At 40.3% G+C, this 27156-nt stretch overlaps 1 protein-coding gene across 1 annotated transcript; it reads left to right on the forward strand.

Annotated features, from left to right (window-relative positions):
- The first annotated feature begins 18721 nt into the window (after window positions 1-18721).
- On the forward strand, window positions 18722-25519 carry SOX10 (SRY-box transcription factor 10). Its single transcript, XM_044301331.1, is given in 5 exon segments — window positions 18722-18830; window positions 21573-21772; window positions 21774-21982; window positions 22658-22911; window positions 23310-25519. Coding segments are annotated over 4 exon segments (1317 nt in total). The 5' UTR covers window positions 18722-18830; window positions 21573-21595; the 3' UTR covers window positions 23987-25519.
- The last annotated feature ends 1637 nt before the right edge of the window (window positions 25520-27156 follow it).

Consider the following 27156-nt stretch of genomic DNA (forward strand, 5'->3'; position numbering starts at 1 on the left):
TGCAGAACGCACATGGCCCGTGTCTGTGTTTTGCGGATCCACAATTTGCGGACCGCAAAACACTTGTAGACATGTGAATGGTTCCTTAAGGCAATATTAAACGAAGGAAGCCTATATTATAACATTCTCTACTGCATTATGTACCGCTCATAACACCTTAGTGAAAACATAACTGCTCCCCAATTGTCCAAATTTTATTCATAACTAACCCTTTCAAGAGGTGTTTTGGGTCTAGATTCTAAAGGTGGTTTGTTTTTTCTCAGTCTGCCCCAATGTATTTATTTATTTTTTGTGGGACACATGGGGCTTATTATTATTTTTCTTATTATTTTTCTTTTTTTAAAGTGGATATTAATTAATATCCACTTTTAAATAATAAAATCCCTCAATTAAGGTCTTATTGAGGGACAAATGGTCAGAAACAGGAAAAAATATATAATTTTTCCTCTTTTATTTTTCATTCTACAGTGCCTTGAATAAATATTCATACCCCTTAAACTTCTCCGCATTTTTTTATGTTACACCCACAAACTTACATTTATTTTATTGGGATTTTATGTGATAGACCAACACAAAGCAGTAAGAAGGTGTGAAGTGAAAAGAAAATGATACATGGTTTTCTAAATTTTTTCTAAAAATCTGGTGTGCAGGATCCGGTCAATAACAATCCGTGCTGAACAACACAGAGCCATCAAACATATACTTACCAACATTGTAGTTAGTAAATTTGGGTCATGTAAGCACCCATCCTGGTAACTTCCCCCAAACCCTCTGAGGAATACTCACTTATGGGTGGGGCTTACATAAATCAACTCACTTTCTGCCTGGGACAACCCAGATTTGCCAGGACTGTTTCTGAAAATTAGGAACAGTCCCTGAAAATGTAGGATTGTTGCAACTATGTAAATAGCACCTTGTAAGTTAATGGCTGCAGACACAAGGACCTTGCTCTTAGCCATAAATTGACATGGTGTAGGCTGAAAAGAGTTATTAGGAGAACGTATGGATGTGCTGCAGGTACGACTCATCCAACCTGTAGTCTCTCTGCTCTGCACTGATGAAAGACAATCACCCTGAAACAGCTGTCTGCAGATGAGATGCTGGCTTATTTATTATCCAAGTCACAAGGCCGATTTAAAGGGTCGAACTTTGACTTATAGGATAGATACCTTACATCTATATAGCACTGTGTGCATATACCCTTAAAAGAAGAGTTGCTTCAAAGCTGTGCCTACTTATAAAGTAAAGACATTTACTTAAAGTTCACACATAACTATCCCCCAAAGGTATATATTAGGTTTATGCACATAGGAATGATATTTTTCCACCCAGTCTGCTCGCTTTAAGGGTCTATTCACACGTCCGTGAGTGTTTTGCGGATTTGCGGATATTATTGATGCAGAGTGATACCAGCAATTTACATTAAATAATTGTTGGCCGACAGCTATCAATCCAGACCCTCTCATGTACATACCTGTTCCACTTGACTGAACAAGGAAGAGGGCAACAAAGCTTCTGCCAGGCCCCTCTCTCCAAAAACAAAAAGATTGGGTAGTGGAAATCCAACTATCTTTCTTTCAACATCTGCCAAAATTACCGCGTTCGGTCGGCATACACCTAATGTGTATGGCCAACTTGAGATTAATGATGCTTCTCTGTGTGTGTGCTGATCCAAGGAAAGCAAACACATTTTGGGGGTGTTAGATGCTAAACCTAATGCAGATAGATGCAGAAAGATTTGCTTTAAGGCAGGGGTGCACAACCACATGCGGCCCTTGATATCATTCTATGCGGCCCCCAACCATCTGGTGACAGACATGTATGTCTATGTCTTGTGGCTGCTCACACACATTTTTCATGTATTCTCCCATTAAATGGGAATCCTGTAGGTGTAACCAGACATTTATAGTATATACTGTATGTACAATACGCCATAAAAATACAGTATTTCAGTTGGTAATACCCCTTTAACTTTTATTTTCGGCCCTTGGGATTCCTTCAGTCTGATAATGTGGCCCCCAACCAGAAAAGGTTCGCACCCCTGCTTTAAGGCATTAAGTTACACATCACAAATGAACTATGAGGATATTTTCAGAATGACGCATTCCTTATTTCGCAGAAAGCCGAAGTACTTTCTGTATTTCCTGTTAATTAGAACACTGTTTGACATTATGGATGGTGCACAGTGTTTCAGTAACATTGTTCTGAATTAGATATGCTTTTTAATATTATAAAGGGCTTCTTCACACAATTTTTCAGCGTTTTTTTTAAACCTTGTAAAAATAAATGAATTATGGCATGCATTTTTTCAAGTGTTTTTAAAGTCCTATTTAAGTAAAACACAATAAACACAAAAAACATCACACAGACCACAAACTATAAAACACTATGCATGTAGACTTCTCAATAATTTGATACAGAATTTAAAGTATCTAAGGCTGCAGAATCTTTGACCTAAAAACTTTGTTAAAATGTGCTTAAACTAATTTTTTTTTAAACTGTTGCAAATGTCCAAATAAAATTTTTGGAAATAAATTTTATTAACTGATAATGCATTAAACTGGTAGTTCACTACTAAAGAGTAAATGCCATGGTTCACTGTTAAAGGGTTAAAGGGCATCTGTCAGCAGATTTGTATCTATGAAACTGGCTGACCTGCTACATGTGCACTTGGCAGTTGAAGGCATCTGTGTTGGCCCTATGTTCATATTTGCCTGCACTGTTGAAGTGGCTTATATATACATAATGTGTCTCAAAAGGCCGAGTATGGCAAGGAAATAGTTAACTGGCAGTCCTTAGTAATAGTTCCTGAAAGGTGGGCTGCCCCATGTTCCCCATCTAGAGAGTAGTTATTGGCAAGAAGGCCAAGAAAGAGGACATGTATACTGCTGCTGGTATGTAAGCCAAACAAGTTGAAGCAGGAGAAAATAATTCTTCTCCAGGGAGACACCATCTCTGTAAGGGAACTTTCACACTGGCGTTTTTCTTTTCCGGCATAGAGTTCCGTCACAGGGGCTCTATACTGGAAAAGAACTGATCGGTTTTATCCCCATGCATTCTGAATGGAGAGCAATCTGTTCAGGATGCATCAGGATTTCTTCAGTTCAGTCATTTTGACTGTTCAGGACGGAGATAATACCACAGCATGCTGCAGTTTTATCTCCGGACAAAAATCCGGAACACTTGCAGGAATGCCGGATCTGGCATTTTTTTCCATAAGAATGTATTAGTGCCGGATTTGCATTCAAAATACCGCAATGCCCGATCCGTCCTTCCCGTCTGCGCATGCGCAGACCGAAAGAAAAGTGAAAAAATAAATGGCGGATCCGTTTTTCCAGATGACACCAGAAAGACTGATCCGGTATTTCAATGCATTTGTAAGACAGATCTGGATCCTGATCAGTCTTACAAATGCCATCAGTTGGCATACGTTGTGACGGATCCGGCAGAAAGTTCCTCTGCCCACAAGTATGAAAGTACCCTAAGCGAAAAGCTGTCAGAAAAGCAACTTTGCTAAGAACCAACCTCTGAGGGAAAGAAGCGTTGAATTTTTGCAGAAGGTTGAGGACAATAAAGTGACAGTTATTGGACAAAGACAGAAAAGGTAACTAATGCATACGGCTGCACGTGGTTTGTGTTACATTGCTTCTGGCACCAACCACACTGGTAAAACAGAATAGCCATTTGACTACACCCCTTGGTTGGGCATTGCAAGAGAAATGTGGATTTTGATATTAGATTGTGCACCTTTTAGGGCATTACTACAATCCTATTTTCCTGTATTGTGATTGAAAAGCATTTGAGCCTATTCATTGGGTGCCCCACATTATTATATTTAATGATGTCAATGAGGTAACCCAGGACCCACTTTAGTAACTCAGTATTTGGTGTATGAAGAAAAAGGAATCCTGGATTTCATTGGTTGTTGAGGTATTATGTGATTTAAATGGTCTATAGCAGGGCTTTGTTTTTATGTGATACAATGTCATTTTATTTTTTATGATTTTAATATTTTGAAGTTTATTTTTATGCATTTATGGCTATTATATATTTAAAATTTTTGTGAATAAAATTCATTTTAACGTTTTTCAAGTGGATTTGTTAGGCTATAGGGTTCTAAAGTTATTTAAGGCCTAGTTCACACTTCAGTGACTTGATCAGTGCTTTCCATCAGTGATTGTAGGCAAAACCAGGAGTGGAGCCTCCACAGAAAAAAGGTATAATGGAAAGAGTTGCATCTGTTCTGTGTTTCTGACTAGCAGCTGGTTTTGGCTCACAATCGCTGATGGAAATCATTGAAATCAGGGCCAGCTACAGGTTCATGTTGGCCCCTTGGGCGATAAAGTCTCATTGGGCCCCCTTGTGGCATTTTGCACGGCACTTACAAAAATGAAACTGCATGTATTATAGATTAAATACCTTACACAAGGCATGCTACAGAGTGGATATATGTGAATCAGTCTTTATGTGCCTACTTTTATTTTCTACCCAGTGTTTCAGTCCCTCAGGTCTACTCACAGATATGTGCCCCCTTCATAGTAGATATGCCAAGATATGTGCCCCCTCACAGTAGATATCCCAAAATATGTGCCCCATCACAGTAGATATCCCAAAATATGTGTGCCCCCTTCAAAGTAGATATGCCAAGATATGTGCCCTCTTACAGTGCATATGCCAAGATATGTTCCCAGTGCCCCTTCACAGGAAGTGAAAAAAAACAAACCATAAATACTCCTCTCCTCAATCACCTGGCTCCTCCCATGATCTGCGCTCCCCATCAGCAGCAGCAGGATACTGTGACACATCGAGCTGCTGTGTAGGAGGAGCAGAGGCTGATTGCCAGCCTGCCCCGCTCCTCCTCCTACACAGATCAGCAGGACGATGTGTGAGGACATTGTGCTGCTGTGAAGCGCTGGCGGCTCAATGGTGGAGCGGAGAGCGAATAGTTCCCTGCTTCAGTGGCGTGCATATGGTGTTTGGCCCCAGGGGTGGGTCCTTTCTCTGCCCCCCCCATACTTAATTTATTTTTTTACCCCCCTAACAGTAGTATTGACCTCATTGTACAACCTTCACAGTAGTTTTGTACAGGAATGTGCCCCCTCACAGTAGTTATGCCCACATTGTGCCCCTTTCACAGTTGTAATGCCCTATCTGTGCCCCTTCACAGTAATAATCCCCAGTGTGCCCCTTCACAGTATCAATCCCCATTGTGCCCCTTTCATAGTAATAATCCCCATTGTGCCCCCTTCATAGTAGAAATTCCCATTGTGCTCCCTTCACAGTAATAACGCCCACTGTGCCCCCTTCATTGTAGTAATGCCCTCTGGCTCGGTGCCCCCTCCATAGTAGAAATGCCCATTGTGCCCCCTTCACATTAGTAATTCCCTCTGTGCCCCCTCCAGAGTAGTAATGCCCTCTGTGCCCCCTCCATAGTAATAAAGTCATCTGTGCCCCCTCCATAGTAATAAAGTCCTCTGTGCCCCCTCCATAGTAATAAAGTCCTCTGTGCCCCCTCCATAGTAATAAAGTCCTCTGTGCCCCCTCCATAATAATAAAGTCCTCTGTGCCCCCTCCATAATAATAAAGTCCTCTGTGACCCCTCTGTATTAAAAACAAAAAAAACACAGTAACTACTCACCTTGTCCCGTTCCTGAAGCTTACAGTCCTCTCTTCCCTGCAGGCACAGATCGCTCTGCAGCACAGTGTGGGCGGAGCCTATGCAGATTAATGGGCTGCAGGCTCCGCCCACACAGGCCGGCAGCACGATCCATGTCTGCCGGCTGAATGGTGGAGCACGGAGAAGTCTTCCTGCTTCACCATTCAGAGCGCTGCCGGCCTGAAGGAGGGGAGGAGCGCGGGGAGCTGAGCGGTGAGTGACAGGATCCAGCTCCCTGCGCTCCAGCAATGAGCGCTTCCTTCTGTATTGATGGAAGCGCTCATTGCTTCAGGACTCTGGCAGCTGTGCTGTGGGCCCCCACAGAAGCTGTGGGCCCCAGGCACTTGCCCAGGTATGCCAGGTGCTGACGCTGGCCTTGATTGAAGTATGAACTAGGCCTAAAGCTGCTCCTGGAAAGGATGCATAGGCAGTGTCCCCACTGAATATCACTGGATTTTATGCTTTATATTCTGTGTACTGTGTCCCATAGGCTGTATAGACAGCGAGCAGTGGGAGTTTCCCTAGTTACAGTTGCTAAGCAGGGCTAGCACCACCCCTTCCTCTCTAAGAAGAAGTGAGTTCAGTTTAATGTGAACTGTGGACAGCACAGCATCAGCATATGTGCTAGACTGTGAGGGAAGAGTTTACTAAAAGCAGCAGAGACTTCAGTGACCATAGGAGGATTGCAGAGCATTTGTCATATAAAGGTAACACACCTGCATTCAGGCTACAGACTTCTCTGCATATGGCAGAAGCAAATAAGCTTCAGGCTTCCCATCATTGTAAAAGAACAGCCTGATCACATGTTTAGAGATTGTTCTCTACTGAGGAGATACCGGTATAGGGAGAAAGATCAATTGCACCCCTTGGTTGAGTTGGGAAAATTCTGCAGACTCCAAAACTGACAAGACAAAACACATTTTGCTGTAAATTATACCAATATAAATACATTTTTATCAGTTAATCATTAAAAATACATAAAAGGTACATAAAAAAAATCCCAACATGACAGACAAAATTCCATATAGACCAATATGCTATCACATATAATCACCAAATATATGCATCACCTACAACAGTGTTATCATTTATGTTGGGGTTCTCATTTACATGCAAATTATTTTGCTTTATGATCTTTACTTCCACCATGTCTACACGGTTTAGTTGTTAGTATTGTCCATGATTTTGTATACAGGCCTTATAATACTGCTGCAAGTGATGCATATATTTGGTGATTATATGTGATAGCACAATGGTCTAGGTGGCATTTTGTCTGTCCTGTTGGGATATTTTATGTGTATATATATTGGCACCATTTATGGCAAAGCGTGTTTTTTCTTGTCAGTTTTGGCGTATATAATAGTGATACCACAGTGATTTATCCAAGTGTTTATAACAAGCCAACTGGCTATTAGTTGAAGAAGATTGTGCAGACTGCAAGAAAGAGCTTCATCCCTCTATCTATCATATACAGACTTGGGAGTTGCATGAAAACTGTAAAGTTATTGTGTAGAGTGCTGGTGCGAACCATCTATTGAACGGGCTCGGTAACGTAGAGTGGACTTGTTGCATAAAACCTGGCTTCATCTTTGACTCAAGTTTCAGGGAACCTTGCCTTGCACCTCACAGCAACCACTAACACTAAGGGCACCCCTAAACACCATCAGGCAGGAGAACCCCAACACCAGGGAGTCAACTGAAGAGAGAAAAAAGGCACACCCTTTCTATTACTGCATGAACCAGTGGGAATCAGAAGTGTGAGAACTTATAATCTTATCCTTCATACCACTCCTACAGATCACTGCATATGTTGGCCCAGAAGAAGCAATAGTGAAACTCAAGTTGGGCCTATTGTATGCCTGTTTTTAATGTGCTTTTGTGAATATAATAGATTGCCTATTGATTTTACATTTTCCTGTGGTTGTTCACTGTTCTGGGTTGCTCCTTTATTTCTGTGTCTAAATATTCTTTTCTTTTTTTCCTCAGCGGAATTAAAAAAGAAAAAAACAGAACAAAATAAGGAAGGAAAAATAAATACTGTTTCATTTAATTGAATTTATAATGAATGCAGTAGCAATGCTTCATTTAGTTTTTTTCACATGTTTGATTCATTTTGATTTGTGGGAGGGGTCATCTGTGTGATGTCATTTCCTTGTGTCTTGGCGGTCTATTCAAACATGACCCATTTATGTATGTTGAAAGTCTGATGAAGGTGCAGTAGCACCGAAACGCGTCACTAACTGTATATATGACAATAAAGCAGCAAGATTATCATCTATAGCGAGTGCCGGTCTTTTCTTCAATATACATATATATATATATATATACAGTATATTAGTAGCAGCGCTACACACTTCTTCTTTGTTAGAGAAATATTGAGAGAAATTGCATGCCTTTTGGGAAGATTTCTAGCATCTAAAGAAAGAGCCTCAGGGAGGACCACCATTATAGCCACCCCTGTATAAAGCCTTTGGGAAAAGCTTACTCTGAAATAGAACTGGGCCTACTGCTTGTATTTGTACCCATCATCCACTCAGTAAAAGAGAGACTCTAATTTATTCCTTGTTCATTGGTTTCTATATTCGATCCAGTCCCCTGTTCTCCTGCCTTTCACCCCACTGCTAACCTAACATCAAGGGCAGGCCAACCACTACCAGCTGGGAGAATCCAGCAAGTGCCTGAGGAGAAGAAGGGCTGCGCCCCTCCACGCGAGGCACGCCGGGCCTGGGAGAACACTGGAGCAGGAAAAAGCCATTGTGAGGACCACGACCAATTGTATTGCCACCGCCACCACTCCTATCCTCTCCATCTCCCCTCGCAGCCCTTATGGACCCACGTGTTACAATGTTATAGTTTTACTAGCAAAACAGGCCCCAAAGTTCAAGCCTTTTTATAACGCTTTTCACTGCAGTGCATTACACAGTCCTTACACCATAGCTATGTATGTGGTGCACGGATTCTGTGTTTTACATTAAAGGCGTTGTCTGAGTTCAGAGCTTAACCTGGACATATGATATCCTATTTCATGCTCAGATGCTTTTTTGTATACAAGCTTACACTGCTAGGCAGAGGCTTCTGCCTAGCAGTGTTCCTGGTGACGTCACCGGCACTAATGGGCAGGCTTTAGCACTGCCCTAGCACTAATGTACCGCCCATTAGTGCCTGTGACGTCACCAGAAAAACTGCTAGGCGGAAGCCTCCACCTAGCAGAGATCCGGTACATCACCGGATCTAATGAAAAAGCTCTTGCCCTGCGTGTTTGAGCACAGGTCAAGGGAGAGCATCGGAGCATGCTCCAATGCTCATCTCAGAGGGGCTGAGTGGGTGAAGAAGGGGATATGTCCGGGTTCAGCTCTAAGTTCTGCAGTGAGCACTGTACTGGCAGGAGCACACATCACTGCTCCTGCCTGTGCACTATGCTGAGACCTCTGCATAGTATGTCAGTGCAGGATACCTTGCACCAAATGTGTTGTTCCAGGCTTTAGTGGAGCGAGGACAGTACTGTGCTGCTCCTGTCTGTCCTTGCTCCACTAAAAGCCTGGCATAGTCATCAGTCCTGTAACACCCTGCACCGTTACTACGCAGTAGCTGGCACAGGCAGGAGCAGCATTGTGTGCCCTTGTCAGTACAGTGTCCACTGCATCACTTATTGTTGAAGTCTGAATGCACACACCACATATATGGCTACAATGTATGGATTCTGTATGATATTCAGAGAAAACCGTCACAGGGAGGCCTTAACTTTCAGGCATCTAAAAAACAATCAAATCAATTCTAAAAATATATTATAAAAATTATTTTAAGGGCATTTGTAAAAAAAAAAAACTATAAAAGTTTAGGTACACTTTAAAAAATCCACTAAAAAGGCCACAAAAGAACTGCACAATGCCTTGGGGTGGGTTCTCATCACGTTTTTCCTGTCCGCTTAACGTATACGTTAAACGGATGCCTTAGACTGATGCCATATAGTGGCATCCATTCCTCATAGAGTTCCACTGTAAAAAAAAACCTATAATTTTTTTCTACCGGACTGTGCAGGATACAAGAACGTGGCGTGCTGCGTTTTTGTATCCTTTTTTTTTCGAACGTGTACGTCCAACTGAGGCATAAAATGTGATGTGAACCCACCCTTAGAGAGACAGTGTAATAATCACATTTTATGCCCTCGTTTGACGTACACGTTAGAAAAAAAAAGGATACAAAAACTGCAGCACACCACGTTCTTGTATCCTTCACAAGTATACTTTTTTTTTTTTTTTTTTTTACAATGGAACTCTATAGGAAACGGATGCCACTGTATGGCATAGGTCTGAGGCATTTGTTTAAAGTATACGTTTTTTGTATACGTTAAGCGGACAGAGTCATCCCACCCTAAGAAACGTCTAGATATTTTATCTGTAGAAATATTCACTAGAGATTGTGTTCTTTTCTTTTCAGTGCATCCGCTCATAACATGTTCTTCATGATCACTATGTGGCTATTGTGCCACTTTTAACCCACAACCCAGCCTGTTGATATAAACAAACCCTTTGGGGACACAGCTGTGTGACACTCTCACACATTCCTCAAGGTTGCCCCCTCCTTTCTTCTTCCATCTTACAATCCACCACTCTCTCCCCCTTCCTTGCTCTGTAATAACCGAAATGGCTCAGCATCTTGCCCCCAGGCTCTGACGGGTCCGGAGTATTCCAGGGAGATCTGATCAGGATTGGTGACACAAGAGATGAGGCTGCTATGAATTCATTGTTGGGAGAATGGGTCCCTTGTTCTCTCGCTTCCTACAGAATTACTGGTCTAGAAATTACCTGTAACCCTTTCTGTCCCGGATGCTTGAAAATGTACTGCCACATACATAGTAGAACCGCTTTATAATTAAGTTATCTGTCCATAATCAGCATTTATAAATTTCAACTTGGTTGATGCAAAGTGACTTTTCTTTATCTTTATAATATATTACAATTGACCTTCTACAGACGAGCCGGGCTCTTCGTCCTTCACTGCTGTTTTCCTCACTTTATCTAATATTTCCTATTCCTAGCGGTTAATATCTAATATACTGCTCCAATAACTAGTTCCACATGTGTAACAGGTGCCAGTACATGTAACCAGCTGCAGATGTGAAGCTCGCTATAACTGGCTCCAGCTGTGTAACAGGTGCGGGTGGAAAGTCCTGTGCACGACAAGTGCCCTCGCATCGGCTCCACACATACATAGTGCTCAGCAGGGCTAGGATTGTGACCATGCAACGGCCAGATGTTAGCAATGAGATCCACGTGTATAGCAGATTTCACATAACCAGCTGCGTATGCCCAACAACGGCATGTTATTAGAACCATATGTTTGGATTAAAGACGCCTTAAACCGCAATAAAATGCAACAGGACTGCTCAAAGTTATTTATTTGGTTTTGCTAATTATAGTGGATGAATGGAGCCCCAGAGAAATGTAATGTGCATGCTTCATTTCTCTCCTAAGGTAGTTGTGCAGTGCAAAGATATTGACGACCTATCCTGAGCGGCGATCCGACCCCTGGCACCCCCACTGATCAGCAGTTGTATGGACAAGCAGTTGATATTACACTGTGCGGCCGCTGCAAGTCGTATAAGTCGTTTCGAAGCCGAAGCAGCACTTGCACAACTGCCGCTACCTCTACAAACAGCTGATCGGTGGGGGTGCGGGGAGTTGGGCCCTCACCGATCTGATATTGATGACCTATCCTGAAGATAGATTATCAATCTTTGCACTGCACAACCCCTTTAAAAAAGGTCTTTAGTTTATCAAGGGTCAGGAAAAAGGGGCACCCAGAGGGAGGACTAATTATACAATGACATTACAGTATATACAGTGACAGTATATACAGTCACATGATATACAGTATATACGTGTAGGAAAGGGGAGAAGTGGCAAGTCTGAGAGATCTTCACTAGCCACAGGAGTAGGGGTTGCATGGGAGGAGGGGGCTGCAAAGAAGGTGCCGGGGGAGGGGGTGTCATCCAAAAGTTTGTTGTGGGTCTCATTTGTAGTCAAGTCTATTGAGGCAACCCTCCAGTTCCAGAAAAAACATCCACATTAATTGGGGAATTGACAGATCACTTACCTGGTGCTCTCCTCTTAAACTTTTCAGCTGAAGATCTGCTAATTATTTTTCTACATTCAAGATGGCTGAAAGTCTATCAGACTACCTTATATATACCGTGCATTTGGTGGTCTACAAAATTTCCTGCTGCCCTTGGTTTGGCCAACGCTGCTCATGTGAACAGTGCTGACCTATCCACAGCACAGCTGGACAAGCAGGAAGTGTCTCGCACAGGTAGTCTGAGAAGCGGTGTGGCCATCTTGGATGACAGAAGAGGATCCCAGGAATCGGAGGATCTGCACCTTAAAAGATGGAAATAAGATCACTATGTACGTGTGATGTTTCTTCCTTTTTTTGGCTTTAAGCCATGTTTTAGTTGGTGTCCTTGTCCCTGGGGTAGATTGGTGACAACTAATATGGTTACCAGTCCAATACAGCTCCTATATGTTTTTGTCACTCAAGTATCAATCTGTTGTGCAGGGAAATGGGAGAAGAGGCTTTATCATTGCTAATCACGTTTGCCATTCAGGATTCTGGAAAAGTTGGGTAATAACTCCCATGTAATGATGGTCTTATTGGTTTCACCTAGGATGCTAAGTAACCACCAACAGCTATAGACTAAATGTAGTAATAAAATAAATGACTTCCCAATTTGAGAACCACTGGTTACAGAATATTTTTGTTGGGTGGGCTTCTACATTAGATTTCTGCATGCTGCATTATAGTGTGGGGGACGTTTCAAACATATAGGAGTACCTAGGATTACAATATTATAACGGTCTCTCTGTAGTATATAGCATTGAGGATTGTTTAGACAAATGATGTATGACAAGAACTCATGTTCTGCCCCTGGCTGTATGATGATTAAATAAAGGACTGGTAACTTTAAAAAATGAACATGCATGTAGAACACCAAGTAAGTCAACTTCCCATCTCTTTGAAGCACTCTAAATGCTAGATAATTACATTGTGATTACATCCCATAACTTTAAAGAGAACTAGATGTTAGGTGGTCTTCTGCCGTGTAACAGTGACAAGTGAAAAGATGTTTATGGGGGTTTCTACAGAGAAATCAAACTCTACTATAGCCTTAAAGGGGTATTCCAGGAACAATAAATCATCCACTGGATAGGAGATAACAGATCTGTGGGAGTCCAACTGCTGGATCCCCCCCCCCCCCCCCCGATTACAAGAATGTGTCACCAGTTTGTGAATCATTCAGATGACAATGATGGACCGCCAGGCGCAAATTCTTTTTATTGTGAAAAACAACGCATTTCGGAGATATAATTCTCCTTCTTCAGGTTTATATCAGAAGGAAAATTATAGCTCCGAAATGCGTTGTTTTTCACAATAAAAATAATCTATTGATCGCACGACAGTTAATGTGGTCCTTTGTGTCTGGCGGTCCATCATTCTTAACTTTACTTATCTCCTTAAAAGACTGGGCACCTGTCCTTGAAGTTCGTGTCACTGCGGCTGCAATCCCATACAACTTTTGCGAACTTTTTCGAGCACAACCTATACGGGTGAGCCTCCAATTTATAACAATACATAGTCCTGACGTACTCACCCTGGGACCAGTTTGAATAGAGACACAGGTTAGCATTCTCAAATGGGGGGCACAAGACCCCTGTTCTCATGATCATTGGACGTTCTATCAGCCAGTTCTGCACCAGTCTATCAAATATGCAGTAGATAGGGGTAACTTGTTGTTACTTGAATACCACTTTAATGTAACCAACGGAGTATAAGAGTGGGAATCATGATGGAGTATTCCAATCATGGAAATCTCTGACTAAGCCACAAGGGGATTGGGGATTGTACAAAGCACTGATCCCAACAGTTTGGGAAAACCATATTGTTTAGATTAGGCTACTTTCACACTAGCGGCACAGCCTGCAGGATCTGTGCTACCGCTAGTGCACCATGCCGCCAGAAGTCCACTCCGGCCCCACAGTGCACTAGCATGGATATGGCAGGCTGTTCCCCCACCAGAACAGCCTGCTGGAGAAGGCTTCCGCTAGTGTGAAAGTAGCTTTAGGCCCCCTGCACACGAACGTGTGAACCCCATGGTCATGCTGCGGCCCACAAAATGCGGGCCGCAATGCACGAACACAGTCCGTTGGGCAGCCGCAGCGGATCGCGTACCCATTGACTTAAATGGGTCCGCTATCCGTCCGTTCCGCAAAAAGATAGGACATGTTCTATATTTTTGCGGAACGGAAGTATGGGACGAAACCCCACGGAAGCACTCTGTAGTGGTTCCATAGGGTTCCTTTCCTTGCTTCAAGTGAATGGATCCGCATCCGTGATGCAGAATGCCCACGGAAGGGCACCTGTGTATTGCGGATCCGCAAATGTGGTCTGCAATACGGCAACGGGAAGCACACGTTCGTGTGCAGGGGGCCTTACAGTTCTCATTTAATTTATTTTCCCCATATAAAAGCATTTGAATCTAATGGTTTTGATATGTCAATACAAACAGGAAAGATGAGCCTCTCATTTCTATGTAAATCCAATTACTTCCAAGGATAAATCATGGAATTAAATATCCTCACTTGTAATGAGAGCTTGTTATGGGTACAGAATTCTTCTCTCACTGCCCAAAGACATGTGAATTTTGTCCCCCTCAACACTCAAATATTCAGCTCCCCATCAGAACATATGGTGAGAACAAATATGCAGGTAAATCGACCATTTTATGCCAACAATCATTTAATATATAAGACAAAAATACCAGCTTGTTTATAATACTGCGAGGCTAAGCTTAGGCTCGTGCCTCATGTAGTTTTTTATTTTGAGGCGCTTTTAAGGGGTTTTGCGATATAAGGTGGTGGACAGTGACTGCAGTGATTTTTAGGCAAAAACCTCCATCCTTAGATGTTGCATGGAAGTTAATGGGAAATACTAAATGTAGTGGCATTTTTTCCACCTTAAGGTGTTTTTTCTAATGTCAATTACAGTCATTATGTGACTAAAAATCAACACCCTTAAAAAACCTGGCGTTCTTTACAAGCCAAAAAATTATAAAATGAATTAAAAATTGTGTGGCAGCACTCTAATGCTGACCTTTTATGATCTACTATCACCATCAATGTGTTATAATTAATATTTTGATTGCTCAGGGGGTACCTACAAGTTTTCCCCTCTGGATTCAATCCCAGTATACAAATAAAAGGCATCAAATGCGCCACATCACACCGCTGTGATTATGTGGGAACCCGGTGTAAGCACATCCTGCTATTAATTAAGGCTAAATGAGCATTTAATTAACACAGTTGTGTGTAAGACTATCACTAAAGGAGCATTATTCACCAGGTCAGGGTATTGAGTGCATGAACAGTGCTCCTAATGCTTTATATATTATTCAAAAGGCCATTCTTCATGCAGTTACAGGCTACAAATGTGACACCAAAGTAACTATTCCAAATCAATCACCCCTTCAAAAGCAGGAGAACTTGTGTAGATCAATGCGAGGGTTAACAGCAGGTGCATAAGAGAGGGAGCTACGTTCTGTCCCATCCAAGATAATACCTTTGATCACAGTCCGGATTTAATGGGACGAGATTACACACTGTCATCGCCAGGAAAGATACCACAGAAGAATTCAGAAAGAAGGTGGCTCGTATATTTACCCTTACAGGTCTAGTGGTCATTTTCATGTACAAAATCTATGGAAAAGTCTAAAGTGAACAATGACTGAACAAAGCTCGATAACAATAGAAATCTCAACCACAGGCAATTTAAAAGAAGCATTCCATCAATTCTAATATCAGATTATTAGGAATATTTATCTTTAAAAAATAAGTAATATTTGATTTACTATACAGAATATGGACATAACCTTCGATAGACAATACATTCAGGTACACACTGCATTATTCCCTATGGTTTTGGAATAGACAATAACATCATAGATGTAGAAGTTCAGCAAATGCAATCACAGATTAGCACTAGTTATACGGCGGTGAGAATACGTGGCCTATTCTTCAGTATCTTCCTAAAATACCAATGCTATAAATATAGAAACATTAATGCATGTTTTAAAAGATATAATCCTTGCATATCTGGCTGTAAAGCTCCTCCCATACTGCTGACATGCAGGGTCTCTGAAAACTAGGGCCCATCTCTAACTACTCCAATAATGAGAACCAACCAGGTTCGTCTGCAGAAAGAAAAGCGATTTTCAAGTTTCCCACCCCCACGGCTCGTTTCTTTTTTTCCGAAAATGAAGTCGTTTCACCTGTCCCAGGCTCTAGGAGTCCAAGAATGAACACTTACAAAATTGAATATGAAGTCCAGTTCCTGAACATGTCAAAAATCGTACTGTAAGGGCATAGATCCAATACACCTGACAAAATTAAGCTTCTCAAAATATCCAGGTATGAAACAGATAGTCTCTGTCTCGACCTTCATCATTCATGAGGAACATTCCACCGTAAAAACCATTCAATCGCCATAAATATTCCATAGGTTGTAGTAGAAATCCAAACTCGTCAAGATGCTTCTTTGCAAGACATATGGCATCTACTGAGATGAAAGAACAGATTTACCTCCTGATGCAGAGATGCTCTGTACATAGGGCCAGTAGATGGGAGAAGACCCTGCCCTGCAGGCAGATAGCTATGTTTCCCCCAAGCCTGCATCCTCTCACTGACAGCCCTCGGCAGAGCCCGAAAACTCTTTATAATAACCCGCTCTGTCCCCCTTTCATATCACATGATTTCGGTTCACCTGGAACGAACAAAGAGCGTATACACAAAGACAAGCCGAAAATCAAGAAAAAAAAGACCCATGAGCCAGGCCTAGAAAGATATTCAGTGTTTTCAATCTCAGGGAGGGAGGAGAGGAAGAGGAGGGGGGCCTCTGTATCCCTTATCAAACTTTCATTGCTCCTTTTTTAAAACACAAGAGTTATTGTGAAGAGTTTTTTAATGTCCCCTTTTTACTGTATGTAAGATTTCATTGTGCAGGCTTTCGGCCTAGCCTGGCTACGCCAATAAGGCAGGACAATGGAAGGTCTATATGCGAGCGGCCTGCCCTTGGGACAAAAGCCTGCGTTGTCTCTGAAGGGGGAGGGAAAAAGCTCAGGTAATAGAGGATCATTGCAGAGCTGCTGAACATGGAACTTAGTATAAACTAAAAATCATCTGAGCAACTCTTCTTCTACTTCTAAGGTGAAGCCCCTGTGAACAGCCAACAAACTTTATGTGACCGATGCTCGCACTTCAAATTGGCAACTCCTCAAACCCAAACCCATCCCCTATAGGAGACCAGCGACATGAAAATGTCAACTTCTCACAGAGCTGTATAAATTGTACTGACAATTCTCTAGCACCAGATTGTATGTCATTTAACTACCTTAGACTTCATTATAAGAGAGTCTTAAACATTAAATCTTACTAATATCAAAGGATCTCTGTAAACACCTTCAATAAGATATTCAAGGACTGGTACTGAAAGAGTTTCAGGTTTACCAATCAGAAGATGTAATGCTATTTATGTGATTGTCTTTCCAAAGCCCTAGTCTAGTCAAACTGGAGTTGTATCTGTTCCCCTCCTCCTCAACCACCAGCCCCCTGGAAATGTGGTTATAGCACAAAAGTAGTTGATGTATCATTGTGACTTTATAACTATGCTTCCATGGGAAGACAGTTGCCAGTTGTACAGCTTGTCTTTCCTTATAGAGGGGACCAACAATTGCACACTGTTCAAGCAGTTGCACAGATGAGGACAAGGGACCCTCAGGCTATCCATGACATCCTCTGTCTGCCGTCTCCTCCTACAGAACATACCTACACAGACTCATCACACAACATCTGCAAGAACAATGTATGCAAGCCTGGCACTATCTGTCAAATGAGAGACAGTAAAGAAACAGCAGTAGAAATATTAAGTCTAAAGTGGAATTGAAAAAGTGGAAGAGGGATGAGATGGAAGGACAGTGAACCAGACATTAGAAGATTATTTCCAACAAAAAGTAAAAGTTGCATCCAGTGATGCAGAGGTCTTCTCCTTCCATAGGATGACACGCTGATTGCCTGTCCATAGTGTCATAATCTGGAAAAATACTGTCTGTGACGACAACACAACTTTGCTCATGATCTAAACAGTAAACAGTCAAGAGAACCTCAGATCCCCAGGTGAGCAAGATTTAGGGGTAGGAAGCTTGCTTCCAACTTAGGCAAAAAGTAATAATCTATGCACTTATTTTTTTGCCTCTGAATGTCAGGATAAATGAACTATAAAAAAGACACTTTCATTTATCAACTCCGTTTTTTCTTTAGCAATGTAGCCCTCTTATTCCTAAAAATGTCTCTTGCCACACGGTTAAGTTCGTGTAGGCACATGTGTGGTGTACACAGGATATGTGTTTATATTACACATTTAGTGCTGTGCCAAAGCAGAGAATAAGATCTGTGGATTAACGAATCAGGTTTGGATTAGAAGTGAATGAATGAGGTGTTGTGAGCGCTGTAACCCAGGATTAGTTGTACAGAAGCACTAGGGACAAGCAATGGTTCTGCTGTGTATAGGACACAAATATACTTGGCTAGCAGTGTAGCTAGGTAGAGGGAGTAAATAGTATAGAATGCATTCATTGCAGGGGTTATATTGAGGAGCGTTTTAGTCAATTAGATTTGTGAAGTGTTCTGTGTGAGCTTACCTAAGTAGAATTTCAAAAAGTTTTTATGTTCTTGTGATTTTCCTGTAATGTTTCTTAAACAGTAGTGAACGTAATGTGTGGTTTACTGGTTTAGTAAATATATGACGATAATACATTATCGTAGTTACTTATGGAATGTTGTACTGAAGGCTCCAACCCATAGAAATGTTTAGAGGCCATTTAAAAAGCGGAGACTCGTATTTTTTGTTTTCATTTTCTTGGCAGAAATAGGTACGTCTCGCTTTAGTCCCCACCCCTATGTTGGTTGCAGCCAATTAGAAGGGCCAAGGACTGTTTGAGAAAAGCTTTGCCTTAAATGCATGGGGAGAAGTGATCAGGGCAGCGAACAGAGCATCATTCAGATAGGAGAACAGAGCCTCTATTACTGACACAGCATCGAGCCAGCACACCTCCTACCACTAAGACTCAGTAGGTATGTTCTGCATTCCAACTCTTCCTGCTTTGCCCTTCACATAGCCATATATTCATTCTCGCTTTAAACTACTATATACTACTTTACATGAGTTCTTAACTTTATTACTTGTTAAATACTACTTATATAGCATTCCCTTCTAATAATACTACATATGATGAAGAACTTTATGTTTAACCCTCACTCACATTCCCTTTGTTGCTTTTGCTCGAATTTTTCTTGTTTAAGCTAATTTATTATGACCCTACCTTTAGTAATGTTTTATATGTGTCCATTAGTCTCTATTTACTTAATTTTACATTGTTATTATCATTTATTTTCTCTTTTCCAAAGAATTTAAACTAGTCTCATCCTGGATTTTTTTCCCTCTACTATAAGTCTTTCCTTTATTATCTTAAATTTATTTGCATATTTAGTTCATATTATTTTCCATAAGTTGGTTTATTGGTCTCTTACTCTCTTTGATAACTCTATTTCCTTCCCTCATACTATTATAGCTACATGATACATTATTTTGGAAAAAAAAAATATTTTGGAAAAAAGAAAAAGGTAGAATAGCTTTCATACTATTTTTTTTTCTATGGAAACATGGACAGTATGTATCATTTTGGAAGAAGTAATTAAAATAAAACTCAACGTCCTTATGAAAGAAATATATTTGAAAACTTTTGTCTTTTGGAATTTTGGCTGTAAATACTATTTTAATATTTTGACAAAGCAGAAGCATTCTCTATTAAAAGACCTATATCTAGCTTTTTTTTTTTTTTGGGTCCTAGCGTTTATATGTAATCATTTATATCTCTTCTGGAAATATGAACATCTCACGTTGTTGCTAGCCACATAAATTAGTTAATCCGTAATTTAGCTGTGAATTGGTTGATTATTGGTGGGGGGTTTTCAAAATTTTCATTTATTTACCTTTCTCACTGTAGAAAAAATAAATTACCTGGAATACAAATTTGTATTAAAATGTTTATGTAGAACAAAATCCACCGTCAAAGTCACGCAGATGTTTGCACTGGTTTGCTGACAGCACAGTAGTCTGAACAAACAGGAGTAACCTGATGTTCCGATTTGCAGAACTTACATTGCATACCTAAATGCGTAGCCTATATACTACACTGTATACATTTCTAACTCTTAGTGAATGGCTTAAAACATGGAATTATTTGGATATGACATAAATGGTATTGGACCTGGCTGTTGTAATTAGCAATTAAATCTGATGGCCAAAAGTAATCAGGCTGTGATTTATTTTTGATTTTTTTCCTGAAATGAACATTTTTATTAGTAGTATGATAATCTGTCGCATTTTGCAATACAATTTTGATGGACATGATGTCCATATAATTTAATAATTCTAATGACATGCCTGTATGTACAAAGTATAAGTGCAGTGGGGACAGCCCAAGGTCAGAAGAAGACACTGTTTAAATGGGTCAAGAAACTATTTTGCATGAGGCAATCTCTGTATAGATCTGTCAAAGTTTCAATATCTGGACACAAATAATTGGTTAGAGGTTAGTTATTCAGAACTTTGATCTATTTTATAGTCACGGATTTCGCTGTTACTCACAATACCCAGGATGTATGCCGAAGTAAATAACTGCAGTAACATTTCAATGAATACTAGCTAATAGTATTATAATTTAAATATGCTGTTTTTCCATCAAGATCTATATATAGAATTCTAATGTTTCCTACACCCTGTATTTTAGCATAAATTCAATAAAATAGTGTCACCTTTCATATGCTTCCATTCTGTAGCAGTATTATGAACCTTTAGAACCTGCTTGATTGGTTAATATGGATAAGTACTACTGTATTATTTTATATTTATGCACACAGTATGTTGAGCTTTAATAGGACAAGAAACACAATGTGATAGTTGTATTTTTTGAATTTTACATGTTATGCTCCTTCTGCAGTATTCGTTTTTTTCTTGTATTTTAACCGATATGGTTAATTTATTATGACTCTGCATCAAAAGCAATAGCAAACTAAGAGTGATTACTTCCCAGAAAAAAAATTCTAAAAAGTATTAGGACTATAGTTGCCACTTAGTTCAGTTATTATGAAAGAAATGTACAATTTGTTGAGATTTCGTTAAACCCTTTTGCCCTGCTTAGAAAGATTTCAGGAAGGATTTGTATGCTGCTTGTTAACTCAGCATGAATCTGTTTTCATGTGGTTACTAATTACATGTTGTGTGAAGATTATAGCTGGTAGCCTTCACACAGTATATCTATAGTGACTAGGCATGGACAATGCTTATGCTACTTTTCAGTTGTCCACTGGGAAGCCACCAAAATTACAAACAGACTGATCCATTCTTTTGGAAAATAACCTGATTGCAGAATTCCAGGGTAAATTCTTACAAATGACTACAGGAAGTGTGACCACCTAATAAGATTATCAGGGAGATCATTTACTTTACTTACATGTTTTAAAGCTAAGCTTAAAGTATTCGAACGCGTGCAAAATTGTAACTGTAGATGACCACAAAGGTCCTCAGCTTTACATAGGCTTAAGTATAGATTGTACTATGATATTTTGTACACACAGTAGATGGAAACTTGGCATGTGTTTGACTTTTATCCTGTTGTGTAAGCGCTCAGTTGAAACATTTGTTACTTCAATACTTGCAGTCTTTTTTTTTTTTTTCTTTGGATAGCATTTTTTCTTTGTATTTGCTATCTTCAGTGCAAATGTTGTAATAATATTATTAACTGTTCCAGATTTTGCGGGCAAAAGACACACCATGAGTGACGATCAGAGCCTCTCAGAAGTTGAGATGAGCCCAGTTGGGTCTGAAGATCCTTCTCTAACACCTGAGCCTCTTGCATCTCATGCCCATTCTGGTCCAGATGAAGATGAAGATGGAAAGGTGAAGAAAGAGCATGATTCAGAGGATGAAAGGTTTCCTGTCTGCATTCGATGAAGCTGTCTCCCAAGTCTTGAGTGGTTATGACTGGACATTAGTTCCTATGCCAGTGAGGGTCAATGGTGGCAATAAGTCTAAACCACATGTGAAACGACCCATGAATGCTTTTATGGTATGGGCACAAGCTGCCCGCCGTAAGTTGGCTGATCAGTATCCACACCTACATAATGCAGAGCTGAGCAAAACACTTGGCAAGCTTTGGAGGTAAGAATTCTATTAAAGGCCTAAAGGGGCACAATGCAAGTTTTCTGAATTATATATATACAATATTTCCTCTGCTTTCTAAGATATCACATAGTAACATAGTTTATAAGGCTGAAAAAAGACATCTGTCCATCCAGTTCAGCCTGTTATCCTGAAAGTTGTTCTATTATATTGTTCTATTCATTTTTATTGCTATTTTGCATATTTTGCCTTTATCAATAACACCTCTAAAGTAAATTTTGTTCATTCTTACTTCTTATTTATAGGGTTTGCCTGACTGTTGTTAAAGCAAACCAAACCAATCACTTCAAAGCCTATATATCAAGGTTGCTGGTCCCTGCTATATATAATTATACAATTCTATCGATGTTTTATTTGGTCCAGAATGTTTGTTGTTAAAGTTATACCGTAAGGATGGAATCAGAAATGCAGTTGCTGTGGCACTTTTTCTTGCTTTTTCTTAATGCAAAGCCAGGAGTGATATCAGAAGGAATAGGAAATATACTGTACTTCTTTTTTGTGCCCAATCCACTTCTATATTTGGCTTAAAATACTGCACAAAAAACTGTGTCTTTGATTCCATCCTTTCAGTTCTTTCACAGACTTTATTGGCAAAAAAAATAAAAAATCTTGGAAAACAAAAAGTTTGCAATTTTGTTTGGTTTCATTTTACAGATTATTGAATGAAAACGATAAAAGACCTTTCATCGAAGAAGCTGAGAGACTGCGGATGCAGCATAAGAAGGACCACCCAGATTATAAATATCAGCCTCGTAGAAGAAAAAATGGGAAGCCCACCACTGGAGAGGGAGATGGTTCCTCTGAAAATGAAGGAGGTGCTGCATCCATACAGGCCCACTACAAAAACTCACATCTGGACCATAGACATGGCTCCCCTATGTCTGATGGGAACTCAGAACATTCCACAGGTAATATAAATCAGTGTTAAAGTTATCATGTAAAAATCTTCCATCAAACTCCACAATATGGACATCTCAGTACAGAGATGAAATGTAAAAATACAATAATCTATAACCCATTCTTTGACAAGGGATAAGTCACTGTCTTGTAACTTGCCTTTCAACTTATGTCCAGCACAGACATATTAGTTATGGTATGTAGTGCATATTTGTACAGAGATAATTAATATAACACATTATATCAATTTAGCAATTAAGCAGCTATGATGATATGCATAGTATGAAAGTATTTTCCCCCATGCTCACTATAATAATTCTAAATGCAGGACATATAGAAGTAAGGTCATTTTTTTACTAGTATGGCTTATTTTACATTTTCTAACAATTTGCATCCATACTTCTTTTAGGACAAAGTCATGGTCCTCCCACCCCACCAACAACACCCAAAACTGAACTTCAAGGTGGAAAGTCTGATGGAAAGAGAGATGGATCTCGTTCTCTTGCAGATGGAGGGAAACCACACATTGATTTTGGAAACGTTGATATTGGGGAAATAAGCCATGATGTTATGTCCAATATGGAGCCATTTGATGTCAATGAGTTTGACCAGTATCTTCCACCTAATGGTCATGCAGCACACCCCAGTCATATTGGGGGTTACACATCCAGCTATGGTCTCAGTGGAGCTTTAGCTGCTGGCCCCTCTGCTTGGGCCCTGGCAAAGCAACATGCTCCCAATGTGGCAGACTCAAAAGCTCAGGTGAAGACGGAAAACTCAAGTACCAGCCACTATACAGAACAGCCGTCCACTTCACAGCTGACCTACACCTCACTGGGGCTGCCACACTACGGTTCAGCCTTCCCTTCCATCTCAAGACCACAGTTCGACTACTCAGACCACCAACCAACAAGTTCTTATTACAGCCATTCTAGTCAGGCATCTGGGCTGTACTCGGCGTTCTCCTACATGGGCCCTCCACAGCGTCCTCTTTATACTGCAATTTCTGAACCACCTACTGTGGCTCCTTCACATAGCCCAACACATTGGGAACAGCCTGTCTACACCACCCTGTCAAGACCATGAGAATTACTGAGAAACAGGCAAAGGAGGGACATCTTTCGGAGAGAACCATACTCCGATGGGGTCCTCTCACAGCTCAAATCCCAGGTAGAATCCGGATTCCATGAGCACCAGGAAACTGTAAATGGTTTCTACTGGCCACTGAGAAAGACGGTGACCAGGGAAAAATGGGCCTATTCTCCTAAGTAAAAACAAAACTCCAGTGTAAAAATGGTGGGCTAGAATAGCAGGGCAATGCAGGGATGGGGGAAGGGAATAAAGATTATACACTGATTATGAACTAGTGTCTCCCATATTAGAGGAGGAAGCTGCATCATCTGACTTTATAGTAGCTTTATTCTAGGCGCCAGTTTGGCTGGCAGAATTGACTATGCAGGGCCAATGGCTGCAACAAAAAACTGTCTAAAAGCAGCTTGACTTTCTCATCCAGTTGACCTGGGCTGCTAACCAGTTTGAAAGAAGGGATAGTCCATACATCACTAATCAACTTAACATCTTGGGAATAAACTGATTCCTAGTTTCTCCAAACCACTTGTCAACGACATACTAAGATCAATATTAGTTTACGATGGAAAATCTGATACAGTTCTCGTTGTATCTCTCCTAATCCCATCTGCTCAGATGGGGAGCAAACATAGCTGCATCAAAATATTCCTGAAGAACTAGAGCAAGTGAAGGCAGGAGATAATTCATACAAACGTAATCCACTCATTGTGCAGTGGTCAGCGCAATAAGGTGACAATTAGCTCCAATTGGATTTAGTGTTGGATGCCTCAAGTTGGCCAACATTTGGCTTGCATATTCATCCACAGTACTGTGCAATGCTCAGAAAATGTCTTACACAATACAGCATTTTTTTAAATTATTTTGACAACATGGTATTGCTAATGGTATGCATTCTGAATGAACAGAACTATGTTTGTAAAAAAACATGGTACTGTTATTTTTTTTACAACATCTAGAATGGATAATACCTAGGCTGTCCACTTCCTACAAAAATCTTTAGGGGTAGTTGTCACCATGACCTAGAGGAAGTACAGAAAAGCAAGTCCGAACAAAATAAAAAAGTAAGCTCGATCAAATAATTGCCTTAAATAGATGAACTTGGACTTCACAGTCCCTCTACTGTAGAATGGATGTAACAGCTTTCTACTTGTCATAAGTAACAAATCAGTTACAGATATGAAATATATTCCTGTTTTTAATCAGGAGTCTCGAAGTTTACATATTTTTATAATGTCTTAGAATGTCAGTGATAGCTGTAGACCTAGAAATGAAATATTCTTGTAGATGTCTAGCATTTCCAGGTGTTAGCATTTATACAAGCCCATTTAGCTACCTTATTGCAGTAAAGCATCATAAAAAAAATAATCGTGACAAAAAAATAAAGTGAGTTCAGTAAATTTAGGGCAGTTAACTCTAAATTTCCATCCCCTACATTTATAGCCATACATGTGATGGCAGCCATTTTGTTTTCCCTTAAAGCAACACTATTTACTGACATTTCTCCTAACAGGATACTATGAAGTATGTTTATCAGGATGAAAAAATGGAAACAGTAAAGGCAATATGTAAATATAAAAATATATATCTAAATATATATTTTTTGTTTTTGACAGGTGTGGCGAGACAGGTGCTTTTATACCAAATAATGTCTCGGTAGACTTTGATTTAATCATTTTTGTTTCAATTTTGGGTTTTTGAAATGAAGAGGGACAGAAATCCATGAGCCCATTTGGGGTTAAGTTATTTGATGCTTTGTCCTATGCCCAGATTAACCCTAGTGTATAACAATTTTTTGTCCCTTCCCCCATCGGTCTTTATTCAGCTAAAGTTCTGTTTTAAATGTTTGTCGTTCCTTTTGCATTATGTGTAACTGCATCTATCTTATTTATGTAAATATCATATTATCTTACCCAGTTTTTCTGACATGTCATTCCTTTTAATTGTGCATAAACATATACAAGATAAATATATAAAAATAAAAAGTTAAGTTTTTCTGGAATATTTCAATGTAATGTTTTACATACATTTGATTTTTATTTTTTTTCTTATCATAGGAACCTGAAGCGACTTGACATCAGGCACGGAACTTCCTCTTCTCTCAGTGCCTTTGACAACAAAAATGAGATTCAGGGCCTAATGGTGTCTTCAAAATTTGTTTATTACGGGGCTGGAAGCAGTTAAATATACGTGATAGTAGATGGGTCACAGAGGTGGATAAAAACTTTGCAGATTTTCTAAAAAGGCAGGAGCTATGTTATACATTGCTTCATGCTCTATAAGATATCTGGTAGGATACCAGATTAGCTTTATGAAAAAGCTCCTTTACCATATCTAATGATATGTGTCTTTCAACTCTATATAAGTGGAGAATTTATTGGGACAGGCTCTTAATAGAGGGCTTAAAAAATCCCAGGCCAATGTACAAGGGCCTATGGTATATGCCGACTTTCTTTAGTCATTTAATGTTCATAGACCCTGGCTCTTTAAATGTTTGATATTGAATCTTATATTTTCTGTTCATTTATGCCTTAATGTGATCCCTTAAGATGATACAGTAGCTCAATATTCATAAAACATCATACCATTATAATAACATTTACATTAAAGGGCTTCTTCGGGAATGATTTCAAAATGGCTGCCAGCAACCTATCCTAGTATGTGAGCAGGACTGGTTGCAACCACATGCAGAGTTGCCTAGAGGGGTGTAGGGGTGGGGCCTCACTATACTGCTCTACAACCGATGGTAATGATGTGATCCTGCCTATGATATGCCATCATGGCTGAGCAGCCTGATAGTAAAACGTACCAATATGTACTATAGGCAAGTGCTAGATCGTAGAGTATTGCGAGGCCCTTCTACCCCCCCTCCCCCCTCCCCCAGGCAGCTGTGCAGGTGGAGGCAACCAGTCCTGCTCACAATCTAGGACAAGTTGCTGGCGGCCATTTTAAATCATTCCCAGAGAATGCCTTTAAGCATCCAGTAGTCACGCGCAAACACTGTAGGACTTTGAAGGTAGGCTTTATGCATATCTGCGTTGGAGGTTCCTCTAATACAGATGCTGCCAAAAGAGCCATACAAAATAGAGCAGCATGCTGCATCATTTTGTCTGGTAAAATGGAGGGCTCTGGGATGAAAACCCCTTGATTTCAGTTCCATGCTGTATCTG

Source organism: Bufo gargarizans, chromosome 7 (assembly GCF_014858855.1).
Source record: "Bufo gargarizans isolate SCDJY-AF-19 chromosome 7, ASM1485885v1, whole genome shotgun sequence".
NCBI lineage: Eukaryota > Metazoa > Chordata > Amphibia > Anura > Bufonidae > Bufo > Bufo gargarizans.